Here is a 22,366-nt window from a genome sequence, read left to right as displayed (position 1 = left end):
TGGGAGTCTGAGGCAGCAGAATCACTTGTACCCAGGAGGCGGAGGTTGCAGTGAGCCAAGATTGCACCACTGCACTCCAGCACGGGGGACAAGAGTGAAATTGCTTCTCAAAAATAAATAAAAACATATATAAACAAACAAACAAAACATGGATGTAGAGAATTGACCAAAAAAATGATAAAATGTTGATGTGAAGCTGGGTAATAGATTAAGAGAGTATGTCAACTATGTGTTAATCTCGGTCCATACAAAACAAATTATCTCCCAACAGAAAAAAGTGATTATCACCTCGGTGATCTTCTCTGTATTCCAGGTTGACACTATCTGTGGATCAACACTCTGTCAGCTACTCAATCGTAATGAGCTCCTCTTATATTATCATCCAACACATCTATTATGTCCATGAGGACAATGACAGTCTTGTCTGACACTCCCTAATGAAGCAAAGATACTGTCTTTAGTTTTTTTGTTTTGTTTTCCTGTTTCTGTTTTTTTTTTTTTGACACAGGGTCTCACACTATTGCCTGGGCTGGAGTGCGGTGGCACAATCATGGCTCACCACAGCCTCAACCTCCCGGGCTCAGGTGATCTTTTTGTCTCAGCCTCCCAAGTAGCTGGGACTACAGGCATGTGCCACCACGCCTGGCTAATTTTTTTGTAGAGACAGGGTTTTGTTATGTTGTTCAGGCTAGTCTCGAACACCAGGGCTCAAAGGACCTGCCTGCCTTGACCTCCCAAAGTGCTGGGATTACACACTGAGCCCAGCTAAAAGATACTGTCTATGGCGATGCTCTGATACACCAATTTAGAAGCCCAGTCGAAAAAGACCTAAGTTTGGTATGCTTGGTCTTGTATACCCCCAGTGGATCCTAATCACTATCTTTCATGGGCTTTTCCTTAACAAAACTGTTCTTTTCACTGTTCACAAATTCTCCCTTGTGTTTTCCTGCCCTAGCTGCTGTCCTACACACTCATTGTCCTGGAATGTCTATCTACTTCTACTTTCTTCACAAAACTTGCTCAAACTCCTCCTCAGTCCCCTGGCTTTCATCTGAACACATTCTTAATTCATAGACTATGGAAAGGAAGAGACTATTTGTAGTTCTTACTGTCCTATAATTTTAAACAGGTAAGCCTTGTAGTGTACCTTGTATTTTTACACTTTCTTTCCCATTAAAATAAAGATTCCTTGAGGGCACAGACCGTATCTTATACAAAGAAATGTACCTTGCATGTTGTTAGCACTCAAATTATATCCAAAGTCACCACGAAGAATATGTGAGGTGTTATATATGTTAGCTCAATTTAGCCATTCCTCAATGTATACATATTTCAAAACATGTTATATATAATATGTACAATATATACAACGTGTCAATTTAAAAACATACAAATAAGGCTGGGCGCAGTGGCTCATGCCTGTAATCTCAGCACTTTGGGAGGCCGAGACAGGCGGAGCATGAGCTCAGGAGATCAAGACCATCCTGGCTAACACGTCTCTACTAAAAATACAAAAATCTAGCTGGGTGTGGTGGTGGGCGCCTTTAGTCCCAGCTACTCAGGAGGCTGAGGCAGGAGAATGGCATGAACCCGGGAGGCGGAGCTTGCAGTGAGCCAAGATTGTGCCACTGCACTCCAGCCTGGGTGACAGAGTGAGACTCCGTCTCAAAGAAAAACAAAAATAAAAACAAAAAAACACATAAAAATAAAATCTTTAAAACTGTATGCAAAGTATTTATAAGGATGGTAGACAGCTATTTTTCTGTATCCAAGAAGAAAATGAAAATGGTTACTAAGAGCTAAAATGGGCCGTGCGCAGTGGCTCATCTGGAGGTCAGGAGTTTGAGACTGGCCTGGCCAACATGGCGAAACCCCATCTCTACTAAAAATACAAAAATTAGCTGGGTGTGGTGGCATGCGTTTGTAGTCCCAGCTACCTGGGAGGCTGAGGTAGGAGAATCACTTGAACCTGGGAGGCAGAGGTTGCAGTAAGCCAAGATCGTGCCACTGCACTCCAGCCTAGGCGACACAGTGAGACTCCATCTCAAAAAAGAAAAAAAAAAAACTAAAATGATGACTGCTTACCATATGCTAGGCACTACTCCAAACATCTTATATATAAAACCATCCAATAACAACCATTCTCTGAGGTTACTAAACATTAAGCCTATTTCATAAAATGACACAGAGAGAGATAAATAACTTACCCAAGGTCACAGTAAGTGACCAGGCTGGGGTTTGAACTCAGGCAGTCTGGCTCCAAAGTTCTATTCCTAACTTCATTACTCATCATCTCAGGAAAAAGTTAAGAGTAAACAGGAAAATTTCATCCATTGCAGAAGTGTGGCCTCGGGGTACTGATGAACTAATAAATTCTCTCTGAGCCTGTGGTTTTGGGTCTCTTATACCAGCAGCATATACAGTAGAAAATGGGTTTGAAATATGAGTCACAGGATCTAGATTCTAGTCCTGACTTTGTCACTAAGTTGTAGTATGATCTCAAGTAGTATGGTTCAATCTTTCCTCTAGACCACAGTTGGAGGTATTATTAAAGGGGGCTGGTGAGGAGGCTGTTGTGGCTGATTTCCTTCTGGACCAAAAGGTCTATTATTCTATCTTCCTCTTGATTTTATTGGAGAGAAATGCACTAAAATAAACTAATTCATTATCCAGCTGCCAAACTGGCCTATTTCCCACAGTGTGATCTCCAGGCCTGGACCTGTCTCACTGTAGCACTGGCACAGAAGACACATCAGGCTTTCTATCTCTCTCCTGCAACTGTGGGAAAAAAGACAAAGTTCACAGGCCACCAAAATGATGTCTACCTGATAAAAGTTTAAACTAGAGAGAAAGGCAACATAATCACATCAACTCCTGACTTCAAGATTTCTAACGATATTGCTGCTGAGCATGTATCTATTTATATTCCTTCAACCAAATTAATACACTTGGGTCATCCCAATGGCCTACACAACATCTCCACTTGAACATCTAACAGAAATCCCTAATTCACGCCTGAAACAGAACTCCTGACCTCCATCTCCAAAATGCTTCTCCCTTCCTCCTGCCTTTCCCGTCTCAGTAAATGGCCCTCTTCTCTCCCATTTGCTTTCACAAAGACGACTGAGCTGTCATCCTTGATTCCTCCTTTCCCCTACATTACACCAGCAAGTCCTCGTCTCTACCTTCAAGATACACCTGGGCGAGGCCACCACTACTCATCACTGTCATGCCTTCACCCTAGCTAAAGACACCTTCATCTTTTGACCAAAGCAGCCTTCCAATTAGGAGTCTTGCCTTATACTCTTGCCTCACTCCACCCTGCAGCTTAGAAAGATCTCAAACACAAGTGGTTAAGTCAGTCACTTGCTCAAAACCATCCACTGGGTTTTGAGCAAGAATCAAAATCAAATTCCTCACCATGGCCTAAAATGTCCCATATAACCTGGGCCCAGTATCTCTACCTCATCTTCTCTACTCTTCTTTGCCTAGCAGCTTCAACTACCCTCTTGTTCCTCAACCAACCTACCGTGTTCCAACTCAGGGCTTTTATACTTAATGAAGTCTTTGCTCCAACGTCACCTCCTCAAAAGGCCTTCCCTGACCATCCTTTCTAAAACAGCCACACACCCCAATCATCTGACTTCCATGGTTATGCAATTTTTTTTTTTTGATTAAAATAGAGACAGGGTCTCCCCGTGTTGCCCAGGCTGGTCTAACTTCTGGGCTTAAGCAATCCTCCCACCTCGGCCTCCCAAAGTATTGAGATTACAGGTGTGAGTTACTGCACCCAGCCAGGTTATGCAATCCTTATTCTCTCACTCTCCTTTATTTCCTTCAGAATATTTATCACCTTCCAAAATTATGTTTCATTTCTACTCCACTCCCCAACCCCCAGTCTCCACTAAAATGTAAGCTTCAGAGTGAGAAGAAGTTCCTCTTATCTTTCATTACTCTATCCCTAGCTTCAGTAATAGTGTCTGGCACAGTATTTGTAGAATGAATGAATTTTCCCAGTCTCTATTATGTGCCAAAATATGCACTAGGTGCTAGAGATACCTCCAGCTGTTGTCATTTCTCCTTCCCTTCAGAGCCAAACCTTTGGGTAGTGTCCTCAATTTCTCATGCTCAGTCAGAATTTAACACATTGCAATCTGGGTCCAGCCCACTCCTTTGAAACTGCTCATTAAGTTCCACAACCTTCCCTACTCCAATGGCTCAAGCCAATGAACACGGCATTCCTTATCTTCTTGACCTTTCTGTAGCGCTATTGACCATATTCTTCTTCAGGAAAATCATCACTTAAGTTTCAACACCAATACTCTCACCTGGTCCTCCCACTCTCCAGGCTGTTCAGTTGTTTTCCTGCTCCTTCAATGCTCAATTCAGTTTCCTTATCTTCTCAATCCATGTATTTTCACCATCCCTGAGCAATCAATCACTCTACAACAATGGACACCTCTTAGCCTAGACCTCATGTTCACATGTTCAAATCCCCCTGGACATCTCTACCTGGATGTCCCTCAGGTACCTCAAACCCAACATGCCAAAACCAAAGTCCCTTCTCTTTTCCCTGCTTCCTGCACCCACCCTCAAAGCATGCTTCTCTGTCCTCTATATGCATCATGATGAATGGCAATACCCAATTAATCAAGCCAGAAACCCAAGTTTCTTAGACTTTTCCTTCTTCCACAATCTCTGTGCCTAATCAATCACCAGATATGCCTCTTATTCACCTCTACAGCAATGATCTTTTCTTGTGGTAACCAAACTGTCTCCCTCCTATACCTTCCTCCCTGCAGATCCATCCTCCAAAGTGCTATCTTTCAGAGCACAAAAATCAGATGTTACTCCCTGGCTTAAAATTACCTACAAACTCACTCCTCATCACCCTATCCTCTTGACAAAGCTCATCTCCTGGCATTTGTCCCTCCCTTTCTGCCTCAGCAATGCTATCTACGCCTTCCCCCTACACCACAAGCCTGGCAATCCATCAACTATCATTCTTTTTTGAGATGCCTTTATAAATTCACCAAAATATGGAGCCTCTGTATCTGTTTTTTTCTACTATATCTGGTAAATATAAATTTATTACAGTTCTTACTACACTGTATTATAATCACCTGTCTCACAGGACTGAAACTCCCTTTGTTATTTTGTCACCAGTGCCCAGCATATCTCCACAAAGTAAGTTTTCGATACATATATATTAGAAGAATCGATTAAAGCAAAGGTCAGCAAGCTATGGCCCATGGACAAATCTGGTCCCCTATCTGGTTTTGTGCAACCTGCTAAGAATGGTTTTTACACATTTTTAAATGATGGTGTGGGGGGAACTTAGAATAATACTTGGTGGTGCCTGAAAATTACATGAAATTCAAACTCAGTGCCCATAAAGATCTACCAGATCACAGCCATGTTCATCTGTTTATGCACAGTCTTATGGCTGCTTTCATACCTCAACAGCTGAGTAGAGTAATTGCAATCAAGACCATGTGGCCTCCAAAACCACGTTTGCTATCTGGTTCTTCAAAGCAGTCAGATGGCTTCTCAGCTAAATATGAATGATCGTGGGCTTTGGTCTCTAATAGAGTTTGATTTAAAATCCTGGCTTTCTCTCTTACTACCTATGGGACCTAGGACAAATAACCTAACCTCTCTGAAACTCAACTTCCTAATTTGTAAAATGGAATAATAAATGGCTGGCTGGGTTGATCTGACATTTTAAGCCTTTATTAAACTGAGGTCTCTGCTGTAAGAACCAGTCTAAAAGTTCTTGGTACAGAGCTTAAGGTTAAGAACCCAGACCTGGGTTTGAGTTCTAGCTCTTCAGACACTGTGCCATCTTGGGCAAGGTACTTAACTTCTCAGTGCATTAATTTCCTAATCTATAAAACTGAGATAATGATACATATCTCATAGGACTGTTTAGAGAATTAAATGAGTTGGTACACATGAAATGCTTACAACAGTGCCTGGCACGTAGTAAGCATTCAATAAATATTAATATAACAGATGCTTGGTTAATATTAGTTTCTCCCCTTGCTGCCTCTTCATCTACTCTACTTCCCATTCCCATTCCCAAGAAGCCTACATTTTTTCTTTTTTTTTTTTCTGAGACGGAGTTTCGCCCTTGTTGCCCAGGCTGGAGTGCAATGGCGCAATTTCGGCTCACCCCAATTTCTGCCTCAGCCTCTCGAGTAGCTGGGATTACAGGCATGCACCACCACACCCAGCTAATTTTGTACTTTTTTTTTTTTTTTTTAGTAGAGACGGTGTTTCTCCATGTTGGTCAGACTGGTCTCGAACTCCCGACCTCAGGTGATCTGCCCACCTCGGCCTCCCAAAGTGCTGGCATTACAGGCGTGAGTCACTGCGCCCGGCAGAAGCCTACATTTTTAAGGAAACAGACAAGTAAGTCAACACCCACATGACAAGAGCTATTATACTATAAAAGATGTCTTCCAAGTCAATACACAAGCAGGGTCCTCCTCTTAGCTCTCTGTTTGGGCTGACTGACTCCTCTGTCTCTTGCTTCTAAATATGAACATACTTCTCCCTTCTCTATGCCTTCTTCCTTAGAAATCTAGCCTATCCCCAGGCTTCAATGTAGAAGGCTATGAAATTCTTAAATCCCAATTTCTCTTCCCTGAACCCCAGAGTAGTATTTCCCACTTCTGATTTCTGTCTAGTTGCCTACCATCACCTTAAATTCAAAACATCAAAAGCTGAAAAAGATTTTTTCCTGTCTCTCCCCTCCTAGCTGCCCAATTTACTAGAAGAACCTGCAATTCTTCCTGCACTCTGGCTGGCTGTCCTGCAATTTATACCTTATTCCTTGCTCTCTCAACAATAAGCTTTTATCTTAAGGCATCTTTTTTCTTTCTGTTCCTATGACCATTGACTAACTCAGGTCTTTTTTATTTCAAGCTCAAGCTCATTCCAGCAAAAAGGTCTACAGGTATCCCTGCCACAGGCACAGGCACCAATCTCTCTCTCACATACTACCATACCAATCTTCTTAAATGATACCAATTTTCATTGTTCCTTTTCTCTGCTTAAAACTTTTAATGCACTACTCCTTCTTCCATCCCACAATCTGTATGGGAAAAGAACAAGACTGACCTTCACGTGGCAATCAAAATCCTTCACTTATCTACCTTGCTCCCACCTCCATTTCTTTTCTTATCTACCGTGATAAAAAATACCATCACCTTACATTTATGCAGTGCTTTATCTAGTTTAGAAAACCTTCTAACATGCACTGGCATTTCATCTTTAGCCTTAGAGAGTAGCTAAACAGGCATTAGTGTCCTTCTTTTACAGATGAGAAAACAGACTACTAGCATTGAACTGAAGTCCAAACAAATGAGTCCCCTGGAACCTTAGGTAAGTCAATCAACCTTCCTTTTTTTCTTTTCTTTTTTGAGATGGAGTCTTACTCTGTCGCCCAGTCTGGAGTGCAGGCTCACTGCAACTTCTGCCTCCCAGGTTCAAGCGATTCTCCTGCCTCAGCCTCCGAGTAACTGGGATTACAGGCGCCCGCCACCACACCCAGCTATTTTATTTTTATTTTTAGTAGAGACAGGGTTTCACCATCTTGGCCAGGCTGGTCTCGAACTCCTAACCTCGTGATCCACCCACCTCAGCCTCCCAAAGCACTGGGATTACAGGTGTGAGCCACCGCGCCTGGCCCTAATATACTTCACTCCCACTGCTAACATATGGGAGTCTTCTGTTCCAGAAACTCTGGTCTCCTCACTGTTGTCCCACCTACCTCTCTCCAACACACTGCATGTTTTCTTAGTTCTGCACTTTACCTCCTACATTCTCTCACTTGGCAGCTCCCCTTCCCCCAACTCATCCTATAAAAATACAGTACTTCTTCAAGTCTTGAGTTTAAATGCCACCCTAAGGAAATCTCTTCTCTGACGCCCAAATAACACTTCATTCCACTTGCCAACACTACAGAACTTGTAGTAAATGAGTTGACACTTTTAAATGCCCCAGTCATACAAGGGCTATTTTATTTTAAATACTTAGACCTTATTGCTTCAGTCATACCACATACTTCAGGAGTAAAAATTCTAACAGTTTTCTATATGCCTCATAGTAACTATCATAATACCTTGCACATAAGGACCCAAAGTTTTAGGTTGACATCCAAGGCCAGTGTTTTTCAATAGGAGGTGACAATCCATGAATAGAATGTGAAATCGATCTAGAAGGACATAACTAGTATTTGGTTTTTAATGAAGCAGAATAGAAAACAAGGTATATGTTTCAAAGTAGTGATAAGTACTATTTTGCATTACTCTTGCTTCATTACATATCTATGTGACTACTGGATCAGAACATAAAATATATTTCTCAGCACGTGTTATATTTTTTTTTTTTAAAGTTTGAGAGCTGCTAGTTTAGATGACCCAGTTTCTAGGCCCAAGGTTTTTTTTTTTTTTTTTTTTTTTTTTGTGATGGAGTCTGGCTCTGTCACCCAGGCTGGAGTGCAGTGACGCGATCTTGGCTCACTGCAACCTCCGCCTTCCGGTTTGAAGCGATTCTCCTACCTCAGTCTCCTGAGTAGCCGGGATTACAGGTGCCTGCCACCACGTCCAGGTAATTTTTGTATTTTTAGTAGAGATGGGGTTTCATCATGTTGGCCAGGCTGGTCTCAAACTCCTGACCTCGTGAGCCGCCTGCCTGGGCCTTCCAAAGTGCTGAGATTAGAGGTGTCAGCCACCGATCGCAGCCGGCCAGGCCCAAGGGTTTTACATTCAAACTAGAAAGATTCACTTTCCATCAAACCCCACACCCTTCAGGAAACATCAGTTAAATAGAGTAATAGGGGTCAAGAAAGACAAAGCTTAAAATAATGGTAAATGTAGGGAAAGTTTGTCAAGTAATGTTCTTAGAGGTGTTTGGGACACAAACTGAGTATTTACTTTCCACCCTCTGCCATTTATTTAGTCAAAAAGACCTTTCTGTAGAAGCAGGGCTCCCGAAATGTGTTTCTCAAAGCATTCACAGTTCAGCAGTCCTCAATACAGCCTACAATGCAATGGTGTGCAAGATCTGGCTCCAACTACGCTAACTTCACTTCCTACCCCTTTCCACCTGAACCATTGCCCTCCAGCCACACGGCCTCTGTGCTGTTCCAAGAACATTCCAATTTCCGGACCTCTACACTTACTGTATCCTCAGTCATATTTTTTCCCTTTATTTATTAATTATTATTATTATTTTTGAGATGGAGTCTTGCTGCGTTGCCCAGACTGGAGTGCAGTGTTGTGATCTCGGCTCACTGCAAGCTTCACCCCCCGGGTTCACGCCATTCTCCTGCCTCAGCCTCCCAAGTAGCTGGGATTACAGGCGCCCGCCACCATGCCCAGCTAATTTTTTGTATTTTTAGTAGAGACGAGGTTTCACCATGTTAGCCAGGATGGTCTTGATCTCCTGACCTCATGATCTGCCTGCCTCGGCCTCCCAAAGTGCTGGGATTACAGGCATGAGCCACCATGCCCAGCCATTTTTTTTCCTTTAAATCTCTCTCATTTAACTAAGGTTTTTCTTAAACGTCCATCTTCAGACAGGCTTTTCCTGACCACCCTACCTAAAGCAGCCCATACTTTGGCCAGCCATGGTGGCTCATGCTTGTAATCCCAACACTTTGGGAGGCTGAGGCAAGAGGATTGAGCCCAGGAGTTTGCGGCCATCCTGGGCAACATAGTAAGGCCCCAATTTCACAAAATAAATAAACAATAGAAGTTTCTTTCTTTTTTTTGCGATGGAGTTTTGCTCTTGTTGCCCAGCTGGATTGGAGTGCAATAGTACAATCTTGGCTCACTGCAACATCCGATCCCGGTTTCAAGGAATTATCCTGCCTCAGCCTCCTGAGTAGCTAGGATTACAGGCATGCGCCACCACACCCAGCTTATTTTGTATTTTTAGTATGGGCATGGTGGCAGGCGCCTGTAATCCCAGCTACTTCAGAAGGCTGAGGCAGGAGAATTGCTTGAACCCAGGAGGTGGAGGTTGCAGTGAGCTGAGATTGGGCCATTGCACTCCACCCTGGGCAACAAGATTGAAACTCTGTCTCAAACAAACAAAACAAAACAAAACAAAACAAAACAAAACAAAACAAAACAAAACAAAACAAAAGTTAGCCAGATGGCGTTTCTCCATGTTGGTCAGGCTGGTCTTGAACTCCTGACCTCAGGTGATCCACCCGCCTCGGCCTCCCAAAGTGCTGGGATTACAGGTGTCAGCCACTGCACCCAGCCTCTGCTTAGCTTCTTTAAATATAAAATAAAGAAAAATAAATAAAAGGGTCATGAAACCAGCATATGTTAACAAATAATTTTAAGGTGAAAAAGGAAATGAAAACTCTTAAGTTCTTAGGAGAGAAACTGAAGCAGAAATCCACAGCCAAGTGTGGTGGCTCACATCTGTAATCCTAGCACTTTGGGAGGTTGAGGTGGGAAAATTGCTTGAGCTCAGGAGTTTGAGACTACCCTGGGCAACACAGCAAGATCCCATCCCTACAAAAAATACATATAGAGTGTGTGCTACTTTATTTACTCATTTTTTTCAAAGAAACTTCTATTATTTCACTTACTTATTTTGTGAAGATGGGGTCTTACCATGTTGCCCAACTTGGCCTCAAACTCCTGGGCTCAAACAATCCTCCTTCCTCAGCCTCCCAAAGTGTTGGGATAACAAGCATGAGCCACCATGGCCAGCCAGAGTATGAGTTACTTTAGATAGGGTGGTCAGCAGACCTTCAATGCATAAATTTGAATACGTTTTTCAACTAAGGCATTTTTTAAATGAAAATTTAGCATCTGAATTAAAATATGCTGAATGTAAAATTTAAGATTTAAGACTTTGGTTGGGCATAGGGACTCACTCCTATAATCCCAACACTTTAGGAGACCAAGGTAGGACTGCTTGAGGCCAGGAGCTCAGGACCTGCCTGGGCAACATAGGGTGACTCAATCTCTATAAAAAATACAAAAGTCAGCCGGACGCGGTGGCTCACGCCTGTAATCCCAACACTTTGGGAGGTCAAGGTGTGTGGATCACCTGAGGCTAGGAGTTCAAGACCAGCCTGGTCAACACAGTGAAACCCCATCTCAACTAAAAATACAAAACAATTATCTGGGCATGGTGGCAGGTGCCTGTAATCCCAGCTACTTCGGAAGGCTGAGGCAGGAGAATTGCGTGAACCCAGGAGGTGGAGGTTGCAGTGAGTTGAGATTGGGCCATTGTACTCCACCCTGGGCAACAAGATCGAAACTCTGTCTCAAACAAACAAACAAAACAAAACAAAAGTTAGCCAGGTGTAGTGGCGCAGGTCTGCAGTCCCATCTACTCGGGAGGTTGAGGTGGGAGAATCTCTTGAGGCTGGGAGGTCAAGGTTGCAGTGAGGTACTATCACACCCCCACACTCCAGCGTGGGCAACAGAGTGAGACCCTGTCTCTTAAAAAAAAATTAAGACTTTGTTAGAAAAAAATGTAAATATATCATGAACAATTCTATGTCAGTTACATGTTGAAACAGTATTCTAGATATATTGGGTTGTTATTTCATTATTAATTTCACCTCTTTTTAAAAAATGTGGCTACCAGGGAACTTAAGATTATGTATGTGGCTTACATTAGATTTCTATTGGATAGCAATGGTCTACCCCAATTCTGCAAGTAGATTTGCTATCTCTTTCCCACTGGTAGCTTTTAAAAAACTTGTAGAAAATGATCTAGAATAACGATAAAACATGAAAATATACAGTATGTCTGACTCAGAATGAAGACCCTTGATACTGGTGTAATATAGGAATACTTGTATTTCTCATCCACTGTCACTTGATGTTCTTATCACCATTTTTCTAGAGAAGAGAAAATCAGTCCCACCTCTGCGACCACTATGTGTATTCATATGTATAGCCATACAAACACACTGTGTAATTTACATTGACTTAGAACCGCAATTAACTACATACAAATCCCTAATAGTGTCAGACTAAACATCAAGATCTCTGAATACGAAAACTACCTGGGTTCCCATTCATCATCCAACCATCCTCAACTCCCAGCATGTATTTCATTATTATAAAAAAGAAGGGCCGGATGTGGTGGCTCAGCCTGTAATCCCAGCACTTTGGGAGGCAGAGACAGGTAGATCACCTGAGGTCAGGAGTCCAAGACCAGCCTGGCCAACATAATGAAACCCTGTCTCTACTAAAAATACAAAAATTAGGGCGTGGTGGTGCATGCCTGTAATACTAGCTACTCGGGACGCTGAGGCAGGAGAATCACTTGAACCCAGGAGGCGAAGGTTGCAGTGAGCTGAGACTGCGCCACTGTACTCCAGCCTGGGCGACAGAGCAAGACTCCGTCTCAAAAAAAAAAAAAAAAAAGAAAAGAAAAGAAAAGAAGGAACACATCTGTAACTCCTTTATAACTCCTTTATATAATCCCTGTCTGCTCTACTTCAACATCCTTAACTCCTAATTTAGAAAACTTCTCTGCTCACACTGCCAAACCTCTACAACCACAGAGCACACCAAAGAAGAATACTGGTGGAACAATAACAGTAGGGTCCAGCTATTCACCCCAGTAGTTGTTAGTTATCTAACCATTCACAAAAACCCATAATGCAAAAAACTACAAAGAACACAAAAATAAATGTTTAATCCCTTTAGCTCTTTTCTAAGTATCAAAACATAATTACAAATCTGTGAGGAATCGCCAGGCGCAGCGGCTCACGCCTGTAATCCCAGCGCATTGGGAGGCTGAGGCAGGAGGACCAATTGAGGTCAGAGGTTCGAGACCACCCTGGACAACATGGTGAAACTGTCTCTATTTAAAAAAATACAAAAATTAGCTGGGTGTGGTAGCAGGCACCTGTAATCGCAGCTGCTCAGGAGGTTGAGGCAGGAGAATCATTTGAACCCAGGAGGTGGAGGCTGTAGTGAGCCGATATTGCAGTACTGAACTCCAGCCTGGCTGACAGAGCGAGACTCCATCTCAAAAAAAAATTTTTTTAAAGCCTGGTGAATAAGACAGGAGTGCTACTGGAGAGACCCTTTACTTTGCTGAGTAGGAGGACGACAGAGTCTTAAAGGAACAATAAAAGTCATAACCAAATAATAAATAATCAAATACACCTATAACTGTTCCAAGTTAACTCATCTACCTAGTACTCTAAGAAGTGACTCTCCTAATGAAAACCCTCTTACTATAGAAAAAGCTGATATTCATGACACTGGCACTGAGTACCAGCAAGAGAAAAAAAAAAAAAAAAAAAAAACACACACATTAAAATTCAACAGAAGATAATGTGCAAACCTAATTAGTCATGATATCAAGATGCTTCATCCACTTATTCTTCTGCTGTCCCTTCTAGCTGAAGGTAACACAACTGACCCACTCTTCTGATTTCAGGTTTTTTTTTTTTTTCTAGTAGCAGTGATCAATTTACAGGGATCCATCCATACCTCTTCGCCCATACCTGTGGTCATTGGCAAAGTCTGATGGACTGCTGGCTGGCACTGTGGCCATACAAGAGATGAGACTAGGCCAGGTGTGGTGCTTCACACCTATAATCCCAGCACTTTGTAAAGCTGAGGCAGGAGTATCGTTTGAGCCCAGGAGTTCAAGACCAGCCTGGATGACACAATGAGACCCTATCTCTACAAAAATTTTAAAAATTATTCAGGTGTAGTCCCAGCTACTTGGGAGGCTGAGGTAGGAGGATCACTTAAGCCCAGAGGTTGAGGCTGCAGTAAGCCCTGTTTAAGTCACTGCACTCCAGTCTGGGTGACAGAGTGAGACTCTGCCTCAAGACAAAAAACAAAAAGAGATGAGGCTAATTGACTGTGTATATGAATTGGATGGACTCATAATTCTACTTTGCTACAACTCAGAGAGCCAACAACTAAAAACAATTCTATAGGCAGTTATCATGATTAACAAACACCAAGAGGACCATCAGGGATGTAGCAGAGAGGGAACGGTGGGAGGTGCTTAACAAGGCAATTCATCTCTTGTTCATTTCATTGGGCAGAGTTTTCACTTCCTGGTACCCAGCTCTCAAGACATTCCATCAGGCATGAGAGCTGGTTTTCTGTTTCCAATATCCCGTAGCTACAGATCCATTTCCAAGCTTCATACCCACCCTGCCTGTCTTTCCTCTGCCGACACCCACCTGGCCACTGGTCCTTACCAACCCAGGAACAGCCTATCTTTTCCTGGCTCCTCACTTCCTTCCCATGTCATCTAGGTAATATGTTCCCTTAGGAAACTGTCTGCCTTACCCCAGATCTTTAACATAAATCAAGACATGGCTAATATATAAAAATAACCGGCTGGGCATGGTGGCTCACACCTGTAATCCCAGTACTTGGGAGGCTGAGGCGGGCAGATCACCTGGGGTCAGGAGTTCAAAACCCGCCTGACCAACATGAAGAAACTCCATCTCTACTAAAAAAAGAAAGAAAGAAAAAAAAATACAAAATTAGCCGGGCGTGGTGACACATGCCTGTAATCCCAGCTACTCGGGAGGCTGAGGCAGAAGAAACACTTGAACCCAGGAGGCAGAGGTTGCGATGAGCCAAGATCACTCTATTGCATTCCAGCCTGGACAACGAGAGTGAAACTCGGTCTCAAAACAAAACAAAACAAAAAATTACCACATTTTAAGATGCTCTGATCTGTATACTGTTTACGGGTTCTTTCCTCAACTTTAATGAATAACTTCAAAGACTGAAAAAAAAAAAACTTTATCATTTTAAGGAAATGAAAAACATCATGGTCCTCAGCGCAACACTAAAATTAATAAAAAAAAATTAATCTTCTATAAACAAAGACTTATTAGGAACAGCATTCTACTTTTAACTTTTATGAATATATGCAGTTAGGGAATGCTTCGAGTCCATATTCATAAAAGTAGCCCCACAGCAATATTTATAAGGTGATTTTTTTTTCTTTTTTTTAAGACAATTTCGCTCTTGTTGCCCAGGCTGGAGTGCAATGGGCCATATCTCGGCTCACTGCAACCTCCACCTCCTGGGTTCAAGAGATTCTCCTGTCTCAGCCTCCCAAGTAGCTGGGATTACAGGCACCTGCCACCACGTCTGGCTATTTTTTTGTATTTTTGGTAGAGACAGGGTTTCACTATGTTGGCCAGGCTGGTCTCAAAATCCTGACCTCAGGTGATCCACCCATCTTGGCCTCCCGAAGTGCTGGGATTACAGGCATGAGCCACATGCCCAGCCCATAAAGTGATTTAAAAAACATTATTTCTATGGTAATTCAATGACACCTTAGCCTTCACTAAAATCTTTTGGAACTTCTAGTTTAAAAAACAGAAAAAACATGGCCAGGCGTGGTGGCTCACACCTGTACCCCAGCACTTTGGGAGGCTGAGGCAGGTGGATCACCTGAGGTCGGGAGTTGGAGACCAGCCTGACCAATATGGAGAAACCCTGTCTCTATAAAAATACAAAATTAGCCAGGCATGGTGGTGCAGGCCTGTAATCCCAGATACTCAGGAGGCTGAGGCAGGAGAATCGCTTGAACCCGGGAGGTGGAGGTTGCAGAGAGCTGAGATTGCGCCATTGCACTCCAGCCTGGGCAACAAGAGCAAAACTCCACCTCAAAAAACAAACACAAATTAGCCAGGCATGGTGGTACATGCCTGTAATTGCAGCTACTTGGGAGGCTCAGGCAGGAGAATTGCCTGAACCTGGGAGACGGAGGCTGCAGTAAGCCGAGATCATGCCACTGCACTCCAGCCTGGACGACAAAGTGAGACTCTGTCTCAAAAAAACTCAAAAACCAAAAAACAAAAAACCTAGGCAAATATATATCGTAGATCTCATAAAGTTGATATTTTGAAAAGTAAGTTATGATGCGGGGATTTCTTTTAAAAAGGTTGCAAAGCTTAATATGAAGGGATCTGTTTAGATATTTCACATCATAAGTTTCATAAGCTCCTACTGTGAAAAAGTTACCATCTTACAAGATTGCTGCTGAGGCTGGGCGCAGTGGCTCATGCCTGTAATCCCAGCATTTTGGGATGCCGAGGTGGGTGGATCACCTGAGGTCGGGAGTTCAAGACCAGCCTGACCAACATGGAGAAACCCGTATCTACTAAAAATACAAAATTAGCTGGGTAAGGTGGTGTATGCCTGTAATCCTAGCTACTCAGGAGGTTGAGGCAGGAGAATTACTTGAACCCAGGAGGCGTAGATTGCGGTGAGTCGAGATCGCACCATTGCACTCCAGCCTGGGGAACAAGAGTAAGGAAAAAAAAAAAAAAGATTGCTGCTAATACATCTTAAAATCCTCAGACCAAAAGGAAATTCTTCCAAATTAAGTCCCCAATTTGAAAGAAGAACATGTAGTCATGTTTTGCTACATTTTAACTTAAACATGAATGTAAAAATACGGGAAAATGAGCTCCAAAATGAACTTTAAATGAAATCATGAAATCAAAGACCCCAGAAATTAAAATGTGATTCATTTTTCCATAAATTTACATTCTTATACATTCTCCATTGAAAGTCAAGGTAAATATAATTTACGATTTATTGAAACTGAAAAAGTTGCTGGGCATGGCAGCTCACACCTATAATCCCAGCACTCTTGAGAGCTGAAGTGGGAGAATCACTTGAGCCCAGGAGTCTGAGACCAGCCTAGGCAATAGTGGAAGATCCAGTCTCTGCAAAAAAGAAAAAAAAAAATAGCTGGGTGTGGGGTGCACACCTGTGGTCCCACCTGCTTCGGAGGCTAAAGTGGGAGGACTGTTTGAGCTTGGGAGGTCAATGCTGCAGCAGGCTGTGCTCGCGTGCAGCATGGGCGACAGAGACCCCTGTCTCAAAAACAGAAAACCAACTGAAAAAGGCTTAAAAATGTCATAACATTTTAATAGATTATAGTTAAAGTAAAATAAGTTATAAGAAGATCTGATGGTAAGGATCTTATCAGTGGGAGTCCATTTACATTTCTACAGGGAGGCAAAAGGCACTGCATTAAAATCACCTGCTAATTACCAATGTTGGCTCTGCAGTCCCCAAATTCTAAAACCAAATTATTTCTGTCTATATGTGTGTTTCAGTGGCAGATAACATGTTTTGAGAAGAGAAAATTAAGGCTGGGAGCAATGGCTCACACCTGTAATCCCAACACTATGGGAGGCTGAGATAGGAGGATCACTTGAGCCTGGGAGGTGGAGGTTGCAGTGAGCCAAGATCCCACCAATGTACTCTATTCTAGCCTGGGCAACAGAGAGAGACTCCGTCTCAAAAAAAAAAAAGAGAGCGAGAGAAAATTAGAATCTACTAAGAAAAAAGTGGTACAACTTTCAAAAAGTTGGAGCTGCCATTCTGCAAAATATACATATTTCAAAACATCACGTTATACACGAGAAATATATACAATTTTTGCCAATTAAAAAAATAAAAACAAAAAAAAGTTGGGACTAACTAGATTAATGGCTTACGTAGTCTTGTATTTTACATTTTAAAAATAAATAGTATCAGATACTTCTGAGAATAGCACAACATGACCACCTGCTCATTTATCCACTATCATTTTTACATATGAAAATCTTCAAAAAGCTAGGGAAATTATAAATCAGATAAAGATAAGGACTCTATTTTAAATCTCTCTTTTTTTTTTAAAAGTGATAGGGTCTCTCAGCCTCCCAAGTACCTGGGACTACATGTGCATATCGCTGCAACCGGCTTGAAATCTCAAACAACTTTACCTAAAATCAAAAGTGGCCCAGAAAGAGTTAAGAAGGTGCTGGGTGCAGTGGCTCACACTGGTAATCCCAGCACTTTAGGAGGCCGAGGTGGGTGGGTCACTTGTGATCAGGAGTTCGAGACCAGGCTGGCCAACATGGTGAAACCCTGTCTCCACTAAAAATAGAAAAATTAGCCAGGCGCAGTGGCAGGCACCTATAATCCCAGTTACTTGGGAGACTGAGGCAAGAGAATCACTCGAACCCGGGAGGCGGAGGTTGTAGTGAGACAAGATCACACCACTGCATTCCAGCCTGGGCGACAGAGCGAGACTCTGTCTTAAAAAAAAAAAAAAAAAAAAAGGGAGTTAAGAAGGCACTCAAGAAAAAAGTGCTAGAATCACAGTAGAGTACCTCTCTGAAATTTGACAAAATTAGTAGGAGAAAAGTTGGTAATTACTTTGTCATCAATGTTTACCCCTTCCTTATGCCATGTTTCACACTGCACTGTGGAAGTTAGATAAAAAATGCATCTTCCTCGCCAGACTTAAGGTAAGGAGCTGCATCTCATTCACTTAGCCCCACATTCCTTGGAACCTAGCAGACTGCCTTACACATAACAGTGACTGAAAGGCTGCATGATTTAAGGCGACACGTGTACCGAGATCCAGGTAATCAACGAGGCTCTGATCTATTCAAGAACATTCATAATTTCATTTTAGCTAATAAGCAGTGAGCAATTTGATAAGTTGCTTTTTTTATTTGGAAAGCTTTAAAAGTAGATTTTAAGCTCTGAATAACATACATTTTAAATGTATTTGAAAGTATGGCAGTGACACATTTTAAAAAATACATCAAGATAAAAAATGATTGGGTTCACTGTGAACTAGACAGTGTTGGTAGGGTGAACATAAAGTGACTGGGCACTAAAGTCTACAAAATGTTAACATGACAGGAACACCACAAAGTGAGTTAAAAGTGGCCCTGGAATTCTCCCTGGAAAAGTAGTAACGGGCAAACAGGAAAAATATAGAGTACTGCCATCTCCATTAAGGGTCTGGAGGGTGGGGAGCCTGTTGCCCACTCATGAGGAACAATTATTTCCATTCCACATGGTGCTGCTGAAAAGTGACGTACAGAGGAGTTGGTTCAGTCTGTGAACTCATTTCCCATCACCCAAAGGAAATGATGGAATACCAAGCCGACTGGGCCCCTTCTAGACTCTTGACAGTTCAAGCTCTATCAACTCTCTAAAGCGCCAGTCTAGGGCAGAGGTAAGGTAAGGCAAACTACAGCCCTCAGGCCAAATCCAACCACCACCATTTTTTTTGTTTGTTTGTTTTGGAGACGGAGTCTCACTCTGTCGCCCAGGCTGGAGTGCAGTGGCATGACCTCAGCTCACTGCAACCTCCGCCTCCTGGGTTCAAGCAATTCTCTGCCTCAGCCTCCTGAGTAGCTGGAAGTACAGGCGCCTACCACCACACCCAGCTAATTATTGTATTTTTAGTAGAGACAGGGTTTCACCATTTTGGCCAGGCTGGTCTTGAACTCCTGACCTCAGGTGATCCACCCGCCTCGGCCTCCCAAAGTGTTGGGATTACAGGCGTGATCCACCGCGCCCGGCCCACCACCAGCTTTTATACAGCCCGAAAGTTAAGAATGGTTATTTGTATTTTTGAATGCTGGGGGTGTCAAATGACAAATCATATTTCATGATACATGAAAATTATACAAAATTCGGCCTGGCGCGGTGGCTCACACATGTAATCCCAGCACGTTGGGAGGCCGAGGCAGGTGGATCACAAGGTCAGGAGTTTGAGACCACCCTGGCCAACATGGTGAAATCCCATGTCTACTAAACAAAACACAAAAATTAGCCAGGCGCAGTGGTGGGTACCTGTAATCCCAGCTACTTGGGAGGCTGAGGCAGGAGAATCACTCGAACCCAGGAGGGGGAGGATGTAGTGAGCCAAGATCACGCCACTGCACTCTAGCCTGGGCAACAGAGCAAGACTCTGTCTCAAAAAAAAAAAAAAAAAAAAATTGTATGAAATTAAAATGTCAGTGTCCACAAATAAAGTTTTAATTGGAACAGAGCCATGCTAATTCAATTACATGTTGTCTACAGTTGCTTTCGTACTATTATAGCTCGCTAAGCCTGCAATGTTTGCTACCTGGCCCTTTACAGAAGAAGTATGCTGACCCCTGGACTAGAGCATTTCTCTATGCTCCTGGTTGCACTGCCTTTCTCAGAGGCACTGCTTCACAAGGTTCAGCCTTCAAGCCTGACAGGTGTCCATCTCAGGACTGTGTTGTCCAAAGTTACATTAGTAAAATAATAGGATTTAGTGTAATTCATTAGGGTGGGTACAAAGACAAAGAAACATATTACTTGCACACACAAGGCCCTGAAAAGGAAGCACCAGGCAAGTACAACATGATAGGCTTGTTCAAACCTTTTACCAGACTATTACATCCAACTTGGGGTCACACTACTGAAATGAGAGTGTGAAAGGAAATGAGAACTACAGAGAATTTGGAGGTGGACAGATGACTGAGAGAGCAAAAATCACACCACTAAAGAAATACTGAGGCCAGGTGCGGTGGCTCACACCTGTAATTCCAGCACTTTGGGAGGCCAAGGCAGGTGCATCACCTGAGGTCAGGAATTTGAGACCAGCCTGACCAACATGGTGAAACCCCGTCTCCACTAAAAACACAAAAATTAGACGGGCGTGGTGGCGGGCGCCTGTAATCCCAGCTACTTGGGAGGCTGAGGCAGGAGAATGGCTAGAACCCGGGAGGCGGAGGTTGCAGTGAGCCGAGATGGCGCCACTGCACTCCAACCTGGTGACAGAGCGAGACTCCATCAAAAAAAAGAAAGAAAGAAAGAAATGCTGAAAGAAAGAAATGCTGAAAGAAATGGGATTCGTTGGCCCAAAAAAGGGAAAGGTAAGAAAAGAACAGCAAGGTTGCCATACCCTGTATTTGCTGATAAGTCAAAGTCGTACTGATGACAATAATGACAGTCTGAACTAATATTCCACAAAACATATATCTAATGAGTTAAGTGTGATTCATGAGACTGCTATTCCTGTCTCAGACCATAAACTAGACCCCTGAAAGATAATCACTTATCAAATATTGTACTGTAAGTCTTCAACAGATGTATTTAGGTATGGTCCTTTTTCATTAGGTATGTTCTATTTTCTGACATTAACGTAAGTTACTAGGAAAGGTGTGCTACTAGTGTGCTGAGGTTCAGTAATATTCAAGTAACTAAAAGGTAACAGAAGTTTCATAACCACACACCTTTGCACAGGACCAAATGGGGGGAAATGGGCTTAAATTACAGAATGTACGTTACATTCAAGAATGTTCCAAATATGAGATTTTAATTACTCCAACAGAGCACGGGGGGGGGTGAAGGAATTTTCTTCCCAGGACACTTCAATTAGAATGCTCCTCTGGAACTATCTGTGTGCTTTCTTAGACCAAGGAGAATGAGTCTGAAACACTCTTCCATGGCTGTGATTCTGTAACTTCAACTCTCCCAGTTTTTAAGAGTTAAGAAAGCCTGCAGCCATTGCTCACTTTTGTTTTGTCTTGAAAGTGGTCAGTGTACACAGGACTACAGTTTAAGATAAACTTTAATATCCCAAATTGAAATCTGATTATAACTTTAATTACAAGTTCTTAAAATTACAGAGATAAGGATACATTTCCATGAAGCAGCCAAAGTGGGAAAAGAGGCACAGCTTCCCACTTATGTGTTCCTTTCTATGAGGCTAGGTACCTCATTATTTCAAAATGTCCAACACTTGAACACAGTAAGTACTCAGTAAATGCTTTGCGAAGAAAATATAGTATATTTCATATTAGTTTTGTAACTTTTAAAATACAGAATCGTTGAACACAGAATGTTGAGTCAATTTCAACGCTGTAATTAGTAATGCGAATTTTGAAACTTGTTCTAAATATAATTTTAATCAATCTGAGTTTTTCAGCCTTAAAATTCTAAGGTCTGTATTTCCCAAAGAATATCTTTCCCACAGTGCGAAGCACACACTAAACTGACTCACTAAACTTTCTCCACTCCTACATCACCTATACAGGATTTTAAAATCGTGAGTACACAAACTTTCAAGCCACTTCTACAATCTTGTATTAACCTTAACAGGGCAAACTTTCCGCCAAGACTCTTAACACTTTTTATCCAAAAACCTGTAGTAGTGAAACAAAGAAAACACAACCCCCTCCTCCTTTTCTAAACCATATGGCAGTAAATTAAAGTTAACTTATTTCTTACCAGCTCAAAGCCTCGACCCTAAACATTTGTCTCTTTGTGCCCTGGGACTGGGCTTAGAGCAGTCTGCTTATTTGCAACTGTACTCCAATCGTGTTTTTAAATCGCATAACAAGGTCCAAAACGACCCCCGACCATGAATAGACCTCACCATCGTCATTTTCCAAAACCTTGTCTGGTAGGCAGCACATGCCGGCGAGGGCACCGGGGCCGGCGGGGAGCGAGCCCTGCTCTGCCTGGGTGACTGAGCAGGGAGTTTGCTTGCTGCGGCGGGGTCGGATCCACCCCGGGAACTTGGTTACCCGAGCCCAGGG

General features: G+C 42.6%; 1 protein-coding gene across 1 annotated transcript in view; it reads right to left on the bottom strand.

Annotated features, from left to right (window-relative positions):
* The window catches only part of KCMF1 (potassium channel modulatory factor 1), a 91,120-nt gene extending 68,877 nt beyond the window's left edge, over positions 1-22,243 (bottom strand). Inside the window, exon 1 of the mRNA XM_011965663.1 lies at positions 22,204-22,243. Coding sequence (XP_011821053.1) covers positions 22,204-22,243 — 40 coding nt within the window. The remainder of the gene's footprint in view (positions 1-22,203) is intronic.
* Between the last annotated feature and the right edge of the window lie 123 nt (positions 22,244-22,366).

The sequence above is a fragment of the Mandrillus leucophaeus genome, unplaced genomic scaffold (assembly GCF_000951045.1).
Source record: "Mandrillus leucophaeus isolate KB7577 unplaced genomic scaffold, Mleu.le_1.0 Scaffold1184, whole genome shotgun sequence".
Lineage (NCBI taxonomy): Eukaryota > Metazoa > Chordata > Mammalia > Primates > Cercopithecidae > Mandrillus > Mandrillus leucophaeus.
The sequence above is the reverse complement of the archived record's forward strand: the minus strand, read 5'-3'. Positions and strand labels throughout refer to the sequence as shown.